This window comes from Anomaloglossus baeobatrachus, chromosome 1 (genome assembly GCF_048569485.1).
Source record: "Anomaloglossus baeobatrachus isolate aAnoBae1 chromosome 1, aAnoBae1.hap1, whole genome shotgun sequence".
In the NCBI taxonomy this organism is placed as follows: domain Eukaryota; kingdom Metazoa; phylum Chordata; class Amphibia; order Anura; family Aromobatidae; genus Anomaloglossus; species Anomaloglossus baeobatrachus.
The window spans coordinates 759,174,077-759,191,827 of record NC_134353.1 but is presented as its reverse complement, the minus strand read 5'-3'; the positions used below and the strand labels follow the sequence as shown (position 1 = coordinate 759,191,827).

Sequence of the window (17,751 nt, the reverse complement as noted above, 5' to 3'; positions counted from 1 at the left end):
AACTGCCTTTCAGATGTTGAAAAGTCTATTGACTTCACCTCCAATTCTGGCGTACCCTGACTACCGCCATCCTTTCCGTGTCTACACGGATGCCAGCCACCAAGGCCTCGGAGCGGTACTATCACAAGTCCAGGGTGACAAAGAGAGAGTCATTGCATATGCCAGCCGAAGCTTGAGAGGTGCAGAGAAAAACGATAGCAATTACAGTTCGTTCAAGTTAGAGCTGCTAGCTCATGTGTGGGCAGTCACAGAGAAGTTCAAAGATTACCTCGCTGCTACACCCTTCACCGTTTACACGGAAATAATCCTCTCCCTCATCTCAATACTGCACGGCTAGGTGCTCTTGAACAGAGATGGGCTTCAAGATTAGCGAATCTCTGCTTTGATATTAAGTATCGCAGTGGCAAGATCAACATCAATGCTGATATGTTATCCCGTTTGCCCGAAGGAGAAGAGCCTCCTGAGGAAGATCTGTGGGAAGATGTTGAGATGCCTCCCTTCTATCAAAGGTTTGCTACACAAAATGCTGTTGCTGCTACACAAACTAATGATGTTTCTCCACAGAAACCTGACCTATTCCAAGATCCATCGAGATGGAAAACTCTTCAAAATGAGTCTCGTGTCCTAGGTGAGATTTATGATTACCTGACTACTGGGAGAATACCTTTCAGACGACGCAGAAGATGTCCTGATGTTGAATTTAATCGTCTCTGGAGACAGCGCAAAACACTCTTCATTCAAAAGGGCTTGATCCTGCGCAATACCTTAGACCCGGTTTCAGGTGAAAGGCTACATCAGATTCTAATCCCACGGCGAGATGCCAGAATTGTTCTTGATGCCTACCACGACCAGTCTGGGCACTTTGGCGTGCACAAAACTGAAGCCACCATACGCCAACGCTTCTATTGGATTGGGATGCGGTCAGACATAGAAAATTGGTGTAGTGAATGTCCAGCTTGCAACCTCACCAAAGTCGGTAAGAAAGATGCCAGAGCTCCTCTTCATCCAATCCATTCTCAGAAACCAAACGAGCTAGTCGCTCTTGATCATGTGAAGCTAGCACAAACTCGTTCAGGCTACACGTATGCCTTAACCATGGTGGATCACTATACTAAGTGGGTTGCTGTTGTGCCAGTAAAAGACCTTACAGCTCGGACTACAGCTATCACCTTCTACCGTGAATATGTGAGACATTACGGTTGCCCTGAAGCAGTCCTCACAGATCGTGAATCTGCCTTTGAGTCACAATTATTTCAAGAACTCTGCCAATTCCATGAGTGCAAAAAGCTGAGAACAACCGCCTATCATCCCCAAGGGAATGGCCTCTGTGAGAAAGTCAACCAGACCTTCATCAATATGCTGCGAACAGCATCTGTTACCAAACAAGCTGAATGGCCTCAATTGCTTCACGAGTTAGTGGAAATCTACAACAATACTGTCCACTGTTCTACAGGCTACTCGCCATATTATCTGATGTTTGGAAGACAAGGTCAGCTCCCAAAAGATCGTTCTCTTGGAATCCAAGTCCCTGACGTGATCAATCCCCTGCCAAAAACTGATTGGGTCTCAGAGCATCAGCGAAGAATACACGAAGCCCAACAGATTGTTGATTACCGCATGGGTGAAGCTCACCGTCAACAAGAAGAGAGCTACAATCAAAGAGCTAATGCTTCCCCACTTCAAGTTGGAGACAAGGTATGGCTAAAGAAGTACCACCGTACAGGAAAACTCGACTCACTCTGGGAAACAGAGCCATACACAGTTACAGCTATCCCATATCCTGAGTCAGATGTCTATGAAGTGAATAAACCCGGAATGGCCCCACAGACAGAGCACAGGAACCGCATGAAGCTATGCACCAAAGAGGATCTACTGGTGATGTCATCACCTCCTCCACAAGTCTTGCCGGTCTACACACCGATTCCTGCAATGGAAACACCAGCCAGACAACCTACTGTGGAAGAGTCCCTCTACAACACTCAATTTATCCTTCCATGCTATCAATATGTCCCCGTCTCGGTTCCTGCTCCAGTTGCTGCTCCTCTGCCAACTTCACCTGAGCCAGCAAACAATATCTTTCCTGCTCAAGAAGAAGATCAAGTGTTGAGGTGTTCAGAGCGAAGCACAAAAGGAACACTTCCAGCCCGCTACAGAGACTAAAAGGTCATATCCTTTCCATGAGTATATAATCTTGTGTTTATTTATTTAGCTGGATGGTCAGTTTAGTAATGTTTAAGCCTCTGCACCTGAGTAAGGCTATGTGCGCACGTTGCGTACATTCACTGCAGAAATTTCTGCAGCGATCTGAAGAGCACATGTGCGCTTTAAATCGCTGCAGAAATGTCCGTAGTGAAAAAAAAAAATGCCGATTCCATGCGCTCTGCCTGCAGCTCCTGCCATAGACAGAGCAGGAGCTGCCGGCAAAGCGCACGGAAGAAGTGACATGTCACTTCTTAGAACGCAGCGCTTCGGCAGTAGCCGAAGCGCTGCGCTCTAAAACGCCACGTGCGCACGGCCCCTGCACAATCTCCATAGACTGTGCAGGGGACGCAGGACGCATGCAGTTACGCTGCGCTACAAAGCGCAGCGTAACTGCATGTATTTACGCAACGTGCGCACATAGCCTAATACCAAGCACCTTGTTTATTATTTGCACAATTTTCTGTATACAGCCATGGACTTATAGACTGGACCACTAAAGTACCTTTCCAGAGCCTTTCATATGGACGATAGTATATTGCGGAAAGAGACTATCTCATATTGGCACTACCACATTCATGTTTTGCATTTGTTCATTGCCTTATTGTTACTGTGCCTTAAATATATATTTCCTTCCTTTCATAGCAGTCCTCCACTTGCACAATCGCCAAGGACGGCTCACCTTCAGAGGGGGAGTATGTAGTGGCCCGGTCCAGATTGTGTCTGTTTCTTTAAGTACATTTACTTATATGTAATATTATGTCATATAAGTAAAGCTTTTTTCATTTGATGTGTTCTAGCACCATCTACTGGTGAAAACTGTAAGAATCTGAAGTGTGCATTGGGTGTTTTCCTATTGGCCAGTTCTTGGTCATATGGCTCAACAGGTGGAGCTATTCTCCAGCCTCTGTCTGGAAAGAACTGGAATGAGCTGGTTCTGGCTGAGTCTCCTCTGAGGGAAGACATTATGTGGAGAATCTCTTCACCACAAGACTCCTCCTAGGCCTAGAAATTCATCATTTCCTGATTTTTACAGCCAATATAATGAAGGCTTCCTATCCTGACATTGTGCATCTCTTCAGACAGTAGGGCATACTGACTATATACCAGACCCTACTGCACGCAGATTGGGGAAGTTTGAGGGTCTCCCGCCCCACTGCAATATTAGTGGCTTTCATGCCATTGTCCACGCACCAGCCATCCGCTCCCCGTAGCACGCTGGGCAACTGTCTTCATTTGCTTACAAGTACTGCACGTGTCTGAACTAGCAGTGAAATTAACCCCAGGACTCCAGGTCTGGACAATCTTATCATATCTACCCTCTAAACCAGGGGTGGGGAACCTCCGGCCCGCGGGCCATATGCGGCCCGCGACGACTTTTCCTGCGGCCCCCGAGCTGATTCCCGGGGACTGCAGTGCTGGAGCGGCAGCCACATCTTGCTGGCTGCTGGCCCTTTAAAACCCCACACAGCGCGTTCAATGCTGAACGCTGCATTTCCTATACCTGAAAGGCTACGTCCCCACGCTGGCACTGCCTACGTGAGGACGTACTTTGTAGGTGGGGTCGGCGTGAGGAGCGCTAAAATCAAACAGGAGAGGATTGACTGTCAATCATCCCCAAGGTCTGTTCCCAGCGGCGGCGGCTCCCTGTACCCGGTGGTGTCGGCGGCTTCCTGTACCCGGCGACGGCGGCTCCCTGTGCCCGGCGGTGGTGGTGGCTTCCTGTACCCGGCGGCGGCGGTGCCTCCTTGTGCCCAGTGGCGGCTCCCTGCACCCGGCGGCGGCGGCTCCCTGCACCCGGCGGCTCCCTGCACCCAGCGGCGGCGGCTCCCTGCACCCAGCGGCGGCGGTGGCGGCTCCCGGCACCCGGCGGCTCCCTGTGTCTGGCAGCGGCAGTGGTGGCTCCCTGTGTCCGGCAGCGGCGGTGGTGGCTCCCTGTGTCCGGCAGCGGCGGTGGTGGCTCCCTGTGTCCGGCAGCGGCGGTGGTGGCTCCCTGTGTCCGGCAGCGGCGGCTACCTGTGCCCGGTGGCGGCGACTCCTTGTGCCCGGCAGAAGCTGCTCCTCTCTGTGTGCGCCAGCAGCGCTCTCCGTGCCCGCAGCCACCTCCAGCACTCAGTGAGTGATCCAGGCCTCCCCCAGTTCTCTAACTGCCTCCAAGCTCCCCCGGGTCTGCCTGTGCCCCCAGCGCTCTGTGCCCCTCCTTTCTCCCCAGTGATCTGTGCCCCCTCCCCCAGTCCTCCGCAGTGATCTGTGCCGTCTCCCCAGTGATCTCCGTGCCCCCTCAGTCTCCCCAGTGATCTTTGTGCCCCCTCAGTCTCCCCAGTGATCTGTGCTGTCTCCCCAGTCATCTGTACCGTCTCCCCAGTGATCTGTGCCGTGTCCCCAGTGATCTGTGCCGTCTCCCCAGTGATCTGTGCCGTCTCCCCAGTGATCTGTGCCGTCTCCCCAGTGATCTGTGCTGTCTCCCCAGTGATCTGTGCTGTCTCCCCAGTGATCTGTGCTGTCTCCCCAGTGATCTTTGTGCCCCCTCAGTCTCCCCAGTGATCTTTGTGCCCCTTCAGTCTCCCCAGTGATCTCTGTGCCCCCCCAGTCTCCCCAGTGATCTGTGCCCCCCCCCCCAGTGATCTGTGCCGTCTCCCCAGTGATCTGTGCCGTCTCCCCAGTGATCTGTGCCGTCTCCCCAGTGATCTGTGCTGTCTCCTCAGTCTCCCCAGTGATCTCTGTGCCCCCCCAGTCTCCCCAGTGATCTCTGTGCCCCGAGCCTCTCCCAGGTCTGTCTGTGTCTTCATCTTCTCCCATCCTTCTCTGTGCCATCTGTGCCCCCAGCGTCCCCCAGGTTTGTCTGTGCCTCCAGCCTCTCCCATCATTCTCTGTGCCCCCAGGGCTGTCTGTGTCCCTCCGGCATACCCCAGGGCTGTCTGCCCCCGGCTATGTATATAACTCCAGCAATGTTTATGCCCCCCAGTCTTGTCTGTGCAACCCAGTGATGTGTATATACCCCCAGTGATGTATGTACCCCCAGTGACGTATATGCCCTGCTGCTTCCCTAGTGATGTATATTCCTCCCAGCCCTCCCCAGCAATGTTTATGCCCCCAGCTATGTCTGTGCTCCCCATCAATGATGTATGTACCCCCCAGTGATGTCTATGCCCCCAGCCTCCCCAGTGTTCTATATTCCTCCCAACCCTCCCCTGTGGTGTATATGCCCCCATACCCTCCTGTGATGTATATACAGCAGTCCCAAACAACTCAAACCTGGAAAAGCAGTTGTGAAAAGCAACAAGATCAACATCGCCTAATATTACAGCTGCACCAAAAAGTAGAAGCTCCAGCCGCCACAGTGATATAATTGTTTGACCAAATATATTAGGGTAATTTTCAAGTTGATAATTTTGTGCGGCCCCCGAAGGTTGGTAGAAATTTCCAAATGGCCCCTGGCAGAAAAAAGGTTCCCCACCCCTGCTCTAAACTCAAGAGACTCTGAACCTAAAGCATACCAGTATTAATTCTGAAACAAATCGTGCACTTAAAGCTCCAGTACCCTAATTGCACTTCAGCATTCAACTCCAAGCTGTATTTGCCGTGGCCTACCCATGAGAGACTGTGAAACATATATTCCGTATTGATTTGCTTTGTTCCTGCTATATTAAAGCAACTGTTATCCCCAAGACTGTGTCTGTGGACTGTCCATCAGCTGTGGATACTGTGTGGGGATGGATAGCAGGGAACATCTGGGCCCTTACATAACCTCACCCATCCCTTGTAGATTGTGAGCCCTCGCGGGCAGGGTCCTCTCTCCTCCTGTACTAGTCTGTGCTTTGTATTGTTTATGATTATTGTACTTGCCCATACTATGCATACCCCTTTTCACATGTAAAGCAAAATGGAATAAATGGCACTGTAATAATAATAATAACAGAGTCTATATGGACAGTCTCTATCTGTACCAAATTTATCAACCAGTATAAGCCACTGTGATAAACTTGGCGCATTTTAAGGTCCTAAAAATCAGTTTAAGGCTGGAGTCACACAAGCGTTTGGCATCAGATGTGATATGCTAATGACCCCAGTCTCATGCTCTGCTGCAAGCGTGAGCCGAGTGTCATGCAACTGTGATCCGATCCTGCAATCAGGTCCCAGCTGTGAAGCTGAGGGTTTGTGCTGCGAAGGAGAGGGAGGGGTTAATCCCCCCATCTCCTTCATTGTCAGCCTGTGCGTACATCGCACTGCACTGGGATAACATCCGAGTGCAGTCCGATGTATCTCTTGCACCCATTCATTTGAATGGGTGCGAGGGATACGGCTCTAGCAGTAAATCGCAGCATGCTGCCGCTTTTCTCGCATCCAGAATCTGGATGAAAAGCTGACTAACTGCTCTACCTCATTGATTAACATAGGTCCGAGTGCAATGCGAGATTTTCTCGAATTCCACTCGTTCGATTTTCACGATCGTGTGAGCGTACCCTTAAAGAGGTTGTTCACTACTAGGACAACCCCTTCTGATTCTGCGTTTCTACCAGGTAAAATAAGCTATACTCACCTTTTGTACCGGTGCAGGGCCAGCGGTCTCGAGACTCGTGTTCCTGGGGTTCACATGATGTTGTGACGTGATGCTAGCCCTGTGTCCAATCACTGCAGGCTTCTGTCTCCCTGCCTTCAGACACAGAAGCAATCAACAGTAAGAAAGCAGCCGCAATGCTCACTTCCCGTTGATTACTTTGTTTGAAGGCAGGAAGACAAAAGCTGGTGGTGAATGGACGCGGGGCTAGAGTCATGTCACAACATCATGTGAGCCCAAGGTATGCGAGACTCGAGACCACTGGTATGGCGACGGTATGGGAAATGAGTATAGGCTAATTTATTTTACCTGGGGAAACATGTAGAATCAAAAGGGGTTGTCCTAGTAGTGGTAGTAATGCTTTGATAAATCTGCCCCATATCATTCTTTAACTTTTAGGCCTTGTGTGCACGGTGCATTTTTTTATGCAAATGTGCTGCAGATTGTGGCCCAAATCTGCATGTCTCTCTTCATGCCAGCAAAGTCAATGAGTGTTTTGAAGTGTAGTGTGCACGTTGTTTCATGCGGCACTGTGGCTCAGTGGTTAGTACTGCAGTCTTGCAGTGCTGGGGTCCTGAGTTCAAATCCCACCAAGGACAAAGTCTGCAAGGAGTTTGTATGTTCTCCCCGTGTTTGCGTGGGTTTCCTCCAGGTTCTCTGGTTTCCTCCCACACTCCAAAGACATACAAATAGGGAGTTTAGATTGTGAGCCCCAATGGGGACAGTGTTGCCAATGTATGTAAAGCGCTATGGAATTAATGGGGCTATATAAGAACATAAATATTATTACTTTCAGATTTCACGCAGAAAATAATCTGCAGCATGTGAATTGTTAGTGCATCTTGTCCTGGGTTTTTTAGCCCTTCCACCCATTGGCTTCATAAAAAAAAAAAAAAACACATGGCACAAAAACACATCAAAAAGCATACTTCTTTTGTTGCATTTTGCTGCCAGAAGGTGTAGATTTCATGCAGAAAATGTCTGCAGCAAATCTGCAGCGTGCGCACACAGCCTTAAAAGAAAAAAATAGACCACAGAATTCTTTTTTCTGTAAGGTTTCTCAGCTGATCAAAATTATACTTAAAAAGGTTAAGACCGGTTAAATATACTAAAATAAATGATACTCACTGAACCTCAACAGGTCCTATCCAATGTTTACCTGTTCCCACTGATACCTGCTTCCTGGTCTCATGGCTATGCTCCAGAAATGCCTGCTCATCCAAACACTGAGGTTGGGAATCGCTGCTGGTAGGGATTAACAGAGGAGACATTTATCTATTCTGGAGGGCCGAGGACAGGACTAGGAAGCAACCAGCACAGATTGGATGAGCACAGGAATGGGGCCTGCAGGGGATCGTTAGGGTTAGTATCATTTGTTATTTTTAAGTGGTCTGAGACATTTTATATATAATTACGAACAGATAGATTACACCTAAAATTACTAGTTCAAAAGAGTAAACTGTATTTGGTTTGATTACTGTGCTTTTAAAGAGAAAAGCCAGTATGTGTCACCGGTTTTTGCTACCTCATCTGAAAGCAGAAAAATGTAGGAAAAGAGATCCTGAATCCAACAATGTGTCACTTAGGCTAGCTTCCACACTACGTTTTTTTAACATGCGTCATGAACATTTTTTTTGCTGTAAAAGTGGATCCTGTTTTTACAAAAGAAAAACGCATGTGTTATTTTGCAGGATCCTGTCACTTGAAGTTCATGGGCGGGCATTGGAGTCATGTGATCGGGAGTGTGGGGAACTGAATGTGATAGACTGGGAGCCGGCATCTGACAGCTGCGGACGCTGGTAACCAAGGTAAACATCGGGTAACTAAGCGAAGTGCTTTGCTTGAATACCCGATGTTTACCTTGGTTATGAGCGTCCGTAGCTGCTAGGAGCCGGGCTGCCTGCTCCCTGCACACGTAACCAAGGTAACATCGGGTAACTAAGCGAAGCACTTTGCTTGGTTAACCGATAGTTACCTTGGTTACGAGCGTCCGCCGCTCTCAGGCGGGGGAGGGAGTGAGGGGGAGAGAGAGAGAGGAGAGAGAGAGAGGGAGAGAGAGAGAGGGGAGAGAGAGAGGGAGAGAGAGAGAGAGGGAGAGAGAGAGGAGAGGAGAGAGGAGAGAGAGAGGGAGAGAGAGAGAGGGAGAGAGAGAGAGGGAGAGAGAGAGAGAGGAGAGAGAGAGGGAGAGAGGAGAGAGAGAGAGAGGGAGAGAGAGAGGAGGAGAGAGAGGAGAGAGAGAGAGGGAGAGAGAGAGAGAGGAGAGAGAGGGAGGGAGAGAGAGGGAGAGAGAGGGGGAGAGAGGGGGAGAGAGGGGGAGAGGGGGAGAGAGGGGGGAGACAGGGAGAGAGGGGAAGAGAGGGGGAGAGAGGGGAGAGAGGGGAGAGGAGAGACTGATCACGTGAGCTGGTTTCTGGGCATGCTCAGTAGAGCAAACAGGATCCTGTCTATCAGCATGCAGCGTTCACATGCGTTTGCGTGCTGTTTAGTCAGGATCCAGCAATTTGCAGTATTTGGAAGCAGCTCAAAACGCTACAAGTAGCGTTTTGGAAAAGAGTTAAAAAACTGCAACTCGCTGGATCCTCACTATCACGCACGCAAACGCAGGTGAACGCAATGTTGACGCGAGTCCATTGCAAATGCATTGAAATGAAAACGCATTTGCACTGGATCCGTTTTTTGCTTTAAAAAAAACGTTCATGACTCATGTTAAAAAAACGTAGTGTGAAAGCAGCCTTACAAAGGTATAAATTATAGTGCTATTAGAATTGTTATCTTGTACTGTTTTGTGCACTCTTTATTACGAGCTAGATGAGTTGGGGCTCTTACAAATAACATATCTGCAGTATTTTTACACTACTATTGTAATATATTTATAGTTACCTCATTGTGTTACTCTGTATATTGTCTTTATATATAACCATCTGACTCTAGATTGTGAGCCCCAATGGGGACAGTGTTGCCAATGTATGTAAAGCGCTGTGGAATTAATAGCGCAATATAAATGAATACAATTATTATTATTATTAATAATAATTATTATCTGCTGCTGATCATATGGGTTAGTGCCTTACTTGAATAACCTTTTTAGCGATATCCTTATAATAGCAGTGCAATATATTTAATATTTTTATATATTTTTTTAACATCTAGTAAATTGCTAATTTGCACATTGCACTTGCACATATAAACCACCTGCTGCTAACTATATGAGTCTGGGCTACCTTAATTAATTTATTTGCAGTATTATTTATTAGTGAAATATATTCTGATATTCCAGTGCAATAAGTTGCACACTTTTTTTTGCACATATAATAAATAGCTGCGGTACTCTCAAAGTATCAGCGTAATAAAATTCAATATCGTGAACTACATTTTTTCATATTTTACACTTTATATGCATATCAGCATCTTCACTTGTAATTGTTTGCTGTAGAAATTCATATTTTTTCAACCCTCCATTTTTTGGCTCATGTGATTGATTTGTGCGTATTTAAGCAATGTTATGAGGTTATTTATACTAAAAACCTGTTACTATAGTAACCTATAATTGATTTGCTGTATGCCCTCGTTCCTCATAGGAATGTCTGTTTTATGTATTTTTTTTATCTATTTTTGAATATCACAATAAAAATATTTATATTGCATGAATCTCTTGGATCCATTGTCTTATTAGAATAATGGAATTGTTGAGTAAATTTCTGTGTACACTGTATATTGACAGTGAGTTGCTTATCAGAGTTGGAGGACGTGGTCGGTCTAGCAGGCCTTCCAGCCTTATCACAGGCAAGGGCTGCTGGGCTTCCTCCAGGTGTCACCCTTTAGGTGGCTATTTAGCTGGCTGAGTAGTGGTTAGGTCGATGCCGGTTGTAGCTTTAGGCTATGTGCCCACGTGTGCGCTCTGCACCGCAGCTAAAAGGTGCGCTTAAGAGCACAGCTGAAAAGCTGCGTTATGAAGCGCATCGTGCCTGCAGAGAACGTGCGCTCTGCATGCTGCCTCTCCCTATAGACAGCATGCAAACCGCACGGAAAAAGTGACATGTCACTTCTTAGAACGCAGTGATTCGGGCAGCAGCCGAATCGCTGCGTTCTAATACGCCACGTGCGCACGGCCCCTGCACAATCTCCATAGACTGTGCAGGGGACGCAGGACGCATGCAGTTACGCTGCGGTGCAGATCGCAGCGTAACTGCATGAAAACACGCAACATGGGCACATAGCCTTAAGCTTGGTGGTGGCAGTGTGCCTTGTGCTCAGTCGTTGCCTGACCTCACTTCTGACTACCTATTTGCCTACTCCCTTTGTCTTGATCTACTACCTTCGTGGAATATTGACCTCAGTTTGTGACTTGACTACACCTTTGTTATTATGACCTGATCTCCAATTCTGGCACAAAAAGGGAATGTCTGAGCAGACGCTGAGGCCTGTAACCCTATGTGGTACTGGTTGTGGATATAATGAACGCTTACGTAGTGAGATCTCCTATATGCTTGCATCCTCCCCGAATCCCTCTGGAATAGTGGAAATGTGTGGGGACTATGCCAGGGGACATTGTAGAGGATTTTTTTTTGTGGTAGTTGGCACACATCTTGGTAGGAATAGGAGTCTAAAGGGCTTTACATGCAACGACATCGCTAACGAGATGTCGTTGGGGTCACGGAATTCGTGACGCACATCAGCCTCGTTAGAGACGTTGTTGCGTGTGAAACGCAGAAACGACCGTTAACGATCAAAAATACTCACCATATCGTTGACACGTCGTTCTAATCTCAAATATCGGTGCTGCTGCAGGTACGATGTTCGTGAGGCAGCACACATCGCTTTGTGTGACACCGCAGGAATGAGGAACAACATCGTACCTACGGCTTGCCGCCAATGAGGAAGGAAGGAGGTGGGCGGGATGTTACGGCCGCTCATCTCCGCCCCTCCGCTTCTATTGGGTGGCCGCTTAGTGATGTCGCACAAACTGCCCCCTTAGAAAGGAGGCTGTTTGCCAGCCACAGCGGCGTCGCTAGGCAGGTAAGACCGTGTGACGGGTCCGAGTGATGTTGTGCTCCACAGGCAGCGATTTGTCCGTGACGCAAAACTGACGGGGGCGAGTGCTTTCACCAGCGACATCGCTAGTGATGTCGCTGCGTGTAAATCAGCCTTAGGGCTGGACTCACACGAACGTATGGCATCCGATGCGATTATGCTAATGACCCCCAGCTCAGCCTCTGCTGTGAGCGTGAGACGAGTGTCATGTGATTGTGACCCGTTCCTGCAATCGGTCACAGCTGTGAAGGTGAGGGCGGGCGCTGCAGAGGAGAGGGAGGGGTTAATCCCCCCTATCTCCTCCATTGTCAGCCTGTGCGTATATCGCACTGCACTGGGATAGCATTCGAGCGCAGTCCGATGTTTCTCTTGTACCCATTCACTTGAATGGGTGGGTGCGAGTGACACGGCTTTCACAGAAAATCGCAGCATGTTACGACTGAAAAGCTGACCAACTGCTCGCACTTATTGACGAACATTGGTCAGAGTGCAATGAGAGGTTTTCTCCTGTTTTTCACGCTCGTGTGAGAGTACCCTAAGAGGTTAGTAGGGTGGGTTAGATAAGAAGGGTGCTATAGGGCCGGCTGCCCGTCTCCTCTGGACGGACGCAGCTCTAAAGGGGGCTTTACACGCAGCTCTAAAGGGACTTTGCACGCTACGATATCGTTAATGTTTGGTCGCCGGGGACAAGTTGTTAGTGACGCACATCCGGCGTCATTAACGATATCGCAGCGTGTAATACTTACCAGCGACTTTAGGCGACCTCAAAAATGGTGAAAATCATTCACCATGGAAGAGGTCGTCCAAAGTCAAAAATCAGTAAGGGTTGTTTTAGCGTTGTGGTTCATCGCTCATGCGGCAGCACACATCGCTATGTGTGACACCGCAGGAGCGAGGAACGTCTCCTTATCTGCACCGGCCACAATGAGGGAGAAGGAGGTGGGCGGGATGTTACGACCTGCTCATCTCTGCCCCTCTGCTTTGATTGGCCGGCCCGCTTAGTGACGTTGCGGTGACGTCGCTGTGATGCCGAACGTCCCTCCCCCTTGAAGGAGGCATTTGTTCGGCAGTCACAACGACGACGCTGACCAGGTAAGTATGTGTGACGCTGCGTAGTGATAATGTTCGCTACGGCAGCGATCACAAACAATCGCATGCGCGACGGGGGCAGGGGGTACTTACACGGTCGCTATCGCTAGAAATTGCTAGCGATATCGCTACCGTGTAAAGCCCCCTTAACACTGCCATGTGCGGTGACACACGACCAGATCATGGAGACCAATACTGTTATCCTTTCGCATATCACTGCAGATACTGTGGAGTTTTCCTGTGGGTTTTGTGTGTCGGACATCTTGGTCTCATCTTCTTTGCTGTTTATAGGCCGCATTTATTGCTTTCTTGGATTTTTTAACAAAGTAAATGAAATATTTTAATATACTGGATTCCATAGTGTCACAGAGCGGCTGTCAGGGGCACGTCCTGTGTACGCTTTGCTCTACACACTTCACTAAATGCCTGTAGCCCCTCAGAGAAAAACCAGTGTAAGCAATGAGTGTGCTGGAGACAGCCAATCAGCTTGCTTCTTTCATTATCTAACACACTCTGGTAAAGTAACAGCATTAATCTGATTGGGTATCGCACTGTACCCGGCGCGCCTCGATGACGTCACTGTCCCTCCCCCGCAGTGTTTACCAGGTCGCTGATGAGCTGCTCCACGAGGCTGGGCGCGGTGTGCGGCGGCGGCCTGTCTGCGGGACGCACCGGCTTCTCCTGCAAGCAGGCTCTCGGCCAGCTCCAGGTATCGGGTCTCGTCCGTCTCCGGAGGCGGTGACCCGGGCAGACGTCTCCAGGCCACATCTTCCTCTCTGAGTGGCTCGGGCTGCGGGCTAGGTGCAGGACGTCGGCGCTTTGGTGGCACCGGGGCTGCGATTTCTCCGCGGAGCTCTGCCCTCCAGCGATCGCGGAAACTCTTCAAGGGAGGCGTCCAGGGACATAGTGACCGTCAGCCTCACTTCGTCATTGTCGGGGGGCAGGGAAGCTTCGTTACTAGGGTAACAGCAAGCCCCTGTAGCCAGATGAGAACCTGTGTAACCTAGAAAGTCTTCCGGACAGGAACTGCGACGTGAACATTGGTTCCTACCTGACTTTCCTTTCTGGATGGAGCTTCTAGGAAGAGGCTCGTACTGGCCGGCCTCATCAGTAATGGCGCTGACAGATCAATGTGTCCCAGCACGATATATGTGAACCTATGTATAGAATGCAGAATGCTTTATATTCAGACAGACCTAGCATTCTGTGTATATGCAGTATTATCTATTACTGCAGAGCAAAGTACAACACACGGCCATTAATGTCTAAAGTGCTGACATCCAAAGTGAGTACACCCTGAGTGAACATGGCCAAGTGCTGCCCAAAGTGTCAATATATTTTTTTTGTGGCAGCCATTATTATCAAGCATAGCCTTAACTCTCCTGGGCATGGAGTTCACTAGAGCTTGACAGGAGTCACTGGATCCTCTTCCCTCCTCCATGGAGCTGATGGATGTTACAGACCTTGTGCTCCTTCACCTTCCATCCGAAGATGCCCCTCACATGCTCCTGCTCAATATGGTTTAGGCCTCTTTCACACATACATGCCTCCGTTACGTGTTTGGTCATTTTCCGCACGTACCGGAGACATGTACACGCGTAGACCTAGGTATTCCAATGGATTTGGATACACGTATGTATTTACGCACGGAATGTGTGTCCGTTCCGTACTTACGTGTGTCCGTGTGTTTCTCACGGCAACATGTCCGTTTTCTCTCCGGCATCACGGGTGTCACACGGAACGCAAACGGACCACACAGATGTGTTCCGTGTGACACACACCGGAGAAAAGACATGCGTCTGCAAGAAAAAAAAACAAAACTTTACTCACCTTCTCCAGCCCTCCTGTCTCTGCTGTCACTTGCTGCCGACCGCCGCTCATTAAAGAAAAAGGAGCCAGCACGATCTGAAATTGGCATGCATCATATAAAAAGTGAAAATTCACAGATTTATTCCAACTGTACTATAATAAAAAAAGAGATTTTTAGCGCAAATAATTGATCAATTCTTTGAGCCACCCCTGCCAACGTCACGGCAAATCTCAATAAGGGGGTCCTAACCTATATTACGTATTTCATGTGCCATGCGGCCTCCTAGATAAAGTTAAAAGCAGAACCATAATGGAGCACACATACGTGTAACCTGTATATAGCCGCTTCCATGTTGCAAAAAAGGCAATTGTGGATAGAGACCAGCCCAGGTCCCAGCATGTGGAGCAAGCTCTACACATACCAGGACTATATCAGAACTGACCCTCCCAGTGCCAGACAGCAACCATTGATAAAGGCGGATCAGATCCAAGAATGGTGCTTAATTAGCATTGCCTGTGGAAAGGGGTGAGGTAACTGAATCTGAACAGCTACCAACAGGAGGAATACATTGCAAACCAAAATCAGGCATGCATGGTATGGTGATGGTCAGTCACCAGAAATTGTAGCATAACTACAGTCATAACAGAGAAAAAGGAGCCAGCACGATCTGAAATTGGCATGCATCATATAAAAAGTGAAAATTCACAGATTTATTCCAACTGTACTATAATAAAAAAAGAGATTTTTAGCAAATAATTGATCAATTCTTTGAGCCACCCCTGCCAACGTCACGGCAAATCTCAATAGGGGGGTCCTAACCTATATTACGTATTTCATGTGCCATGCGGCCTCCTAGATAAAGTTAAAAGCAGAACCATAATGGAGCACACATACCTGTAACCTGTATATAGCCGCTTCCATGTTGCAAAAAAGGCAACATTGTTGCCGTGACGTTGGCAGGGGTGGCTCAAAGAATTGATCAATTATTTGCTAAAAATCTCATTTATATTACAGTACAGTTGGAATAAATCTGTGAATTTGCACCTTTTATATGATGCATGCCATTTTCAGATCGTGCTGGCTCCCCTCTCTCTCTGTTTGGTTGTAGTTATGCTACAAATGTCTGGTGGCTGGTCACCACCATGCTATGCACGCCTGATCTTGGTTTGCAATATATTCCTCCTGTTGGTAGCTGTACACATTCAGTTGCCTCACCCTTTCCACAGGCATTGGTAATTAAGCACCATACTTGGATCTGGTCCGCCTTTATCAATGGTTGCTGTCTGGCACTGGGAGGGTCAGTTCTGATATAGTCCTGGTATGTGTAGAGCTTGCTCCACATGCTGGGACCTGGGCTGGCCTCTATCCACAATTGCCTCTTTTGTAACATAGAAGAGGTTATATATACAGGTTACAGGTATGTGTGCTCCATTATGGTTCTGCTTTTAACTTTATCTAGGAGGCCGCATGGCACATGAAATACAGAATATAGAGTAGGACCCCCCTATTGAGATTTGCCGTGACGTTGGCAGGGGTGGCTCAAAGAATTGATCAATTATTTGCTAAAAATCTCATTTATATTACAGTACAGTTGGAATAAATCTGTGAATTTGCACCTTTTATATGATGCATGCCATTTTCAGATCGTGCTGGCTCCCCTCTCTCATTATGCTCATTGCATATTCACTTCACTGCTGCCGGAAGCAGCAGCAGCGGGGAGTCGGCAGGACCGGAGACCGAAGATCAGCACCACGGACAGCTACGCCAGGGACAGGTGAGTAGAAAGTTCCCGTTCTCCGTGTGTTATCACGGATAACACACGGAGAACACACGTAGGCAATAAACATGGCTCACGGAGGGCAAAACGCACCTCTGACACGTCCGTGAAAAACGTGCGTGGTTTTTCATGAATGTGTGAAAGAGGCCTTAGGTTGGGAGACATGCTTGCCCAGTCCAGCATCTTTACCCTCAGTTTCTTTATCAAGGCAGCGGTCATCTTGGTGGTGTGTTTAGAATCGTTATCATGTTCCGAAGGGAGGGGATCATGCTCTGTTCAGTATCTCACAATACATGTTTGCATTCATGATTTCCTCAATGAACTATAACTCTCCACAGCCAGCAGCACTCATGCAGCCCCAAACCAGGACACTCCCACCACCATACTTGACTGTTGGAAAGATCCACTTGTCTTTGTTCTCACCTGGTTGCCACCATACACGCTTAACACATTTTGAACCAAATAGGATTATCTTGGTCTCCTCAGACCACAGGAGATGGCTCCAGCAATCCATGTCCCGCAGGTTAGGCCGGAGTCACATTAGCGTATACATCTGGCTAGAGAGCTCTGCTGCAAGCGTAAGCAGAGTATCCTCTATTGTGAGTGGATCACAGATGAAGAGAAGGAGAGATTAATCTCTCCATGTTCTCCGTTGCCTGTCTCGTTGTATGTCGCACTGCACTTGGATGACATCTGAGTGCATCATTGTGATGTTTCATACACCCCCATAAACTTGTATGAGTGTATGTGATGCAAGACTCTCAATCACCGCACGCTGCAGGTTTTTTTTTCCTTCTCAGTGTGGATTATTAGAGCTGAGGAAAAAATTGTGGATCTGATTTGCATCATTTACTAACATTGGGCCAAGTGCAATGCGAGATTTTCTCACGTTGCACTCATGCGAGTCATACTCCAGTGTGACTCTAGCCTTAATAGCATTCTGATCCTGCATTGAGAGACCCGCTACCGGGAAGACATGAGCTTTTAGCCCCACTGCCAGCCCATGTGGGGAGCGAGGTTACAGCATACTGCACTGACTGAAAGCTAAGAGACTTCATTACCTCCCAACAGCAGGGCTCTCAGTGCAGACACCGGGCACAGGTTCCCTTTAAAAAAAAAAATCCAAATTGTATAAATAAATATATATATATATATATATATATATATATATATATATATATATACACACACAAAAATAACAGTAATATAAGGACTGTTGACTAACGGCACAATTATAGGGTGCATTTCCAAGAAAGAAAATAATCACTACATTACAGTAATCTTGCT

At 48.1% G+C, this 17,751-nt stretch overlaps 1 protein-coding gene across 1 annotated transcript in view; it reads right to left on the bottom strand.

Annotated features, from left to right (window-relative positions):
- FBXW8 (F-box and WD repeat domain containing 8) overlaps positions 1–17,751 on the bottom strand; it is a 202,099-nt gene that overhangs the window by 177,471 nt on the left and 6,877 nt on the right. Inside the window, 3 exon segments of the mRNA XM_075324830.1 lie at positions 13,481–13,564; positions 13,566–13,754; positions 13,756–13,996. Coding sequence (XP_075180945.1) covers positions 13,481–13,564; positions 13,566–13,754; positions 13,756–13,996 — 514 coding nt within the window.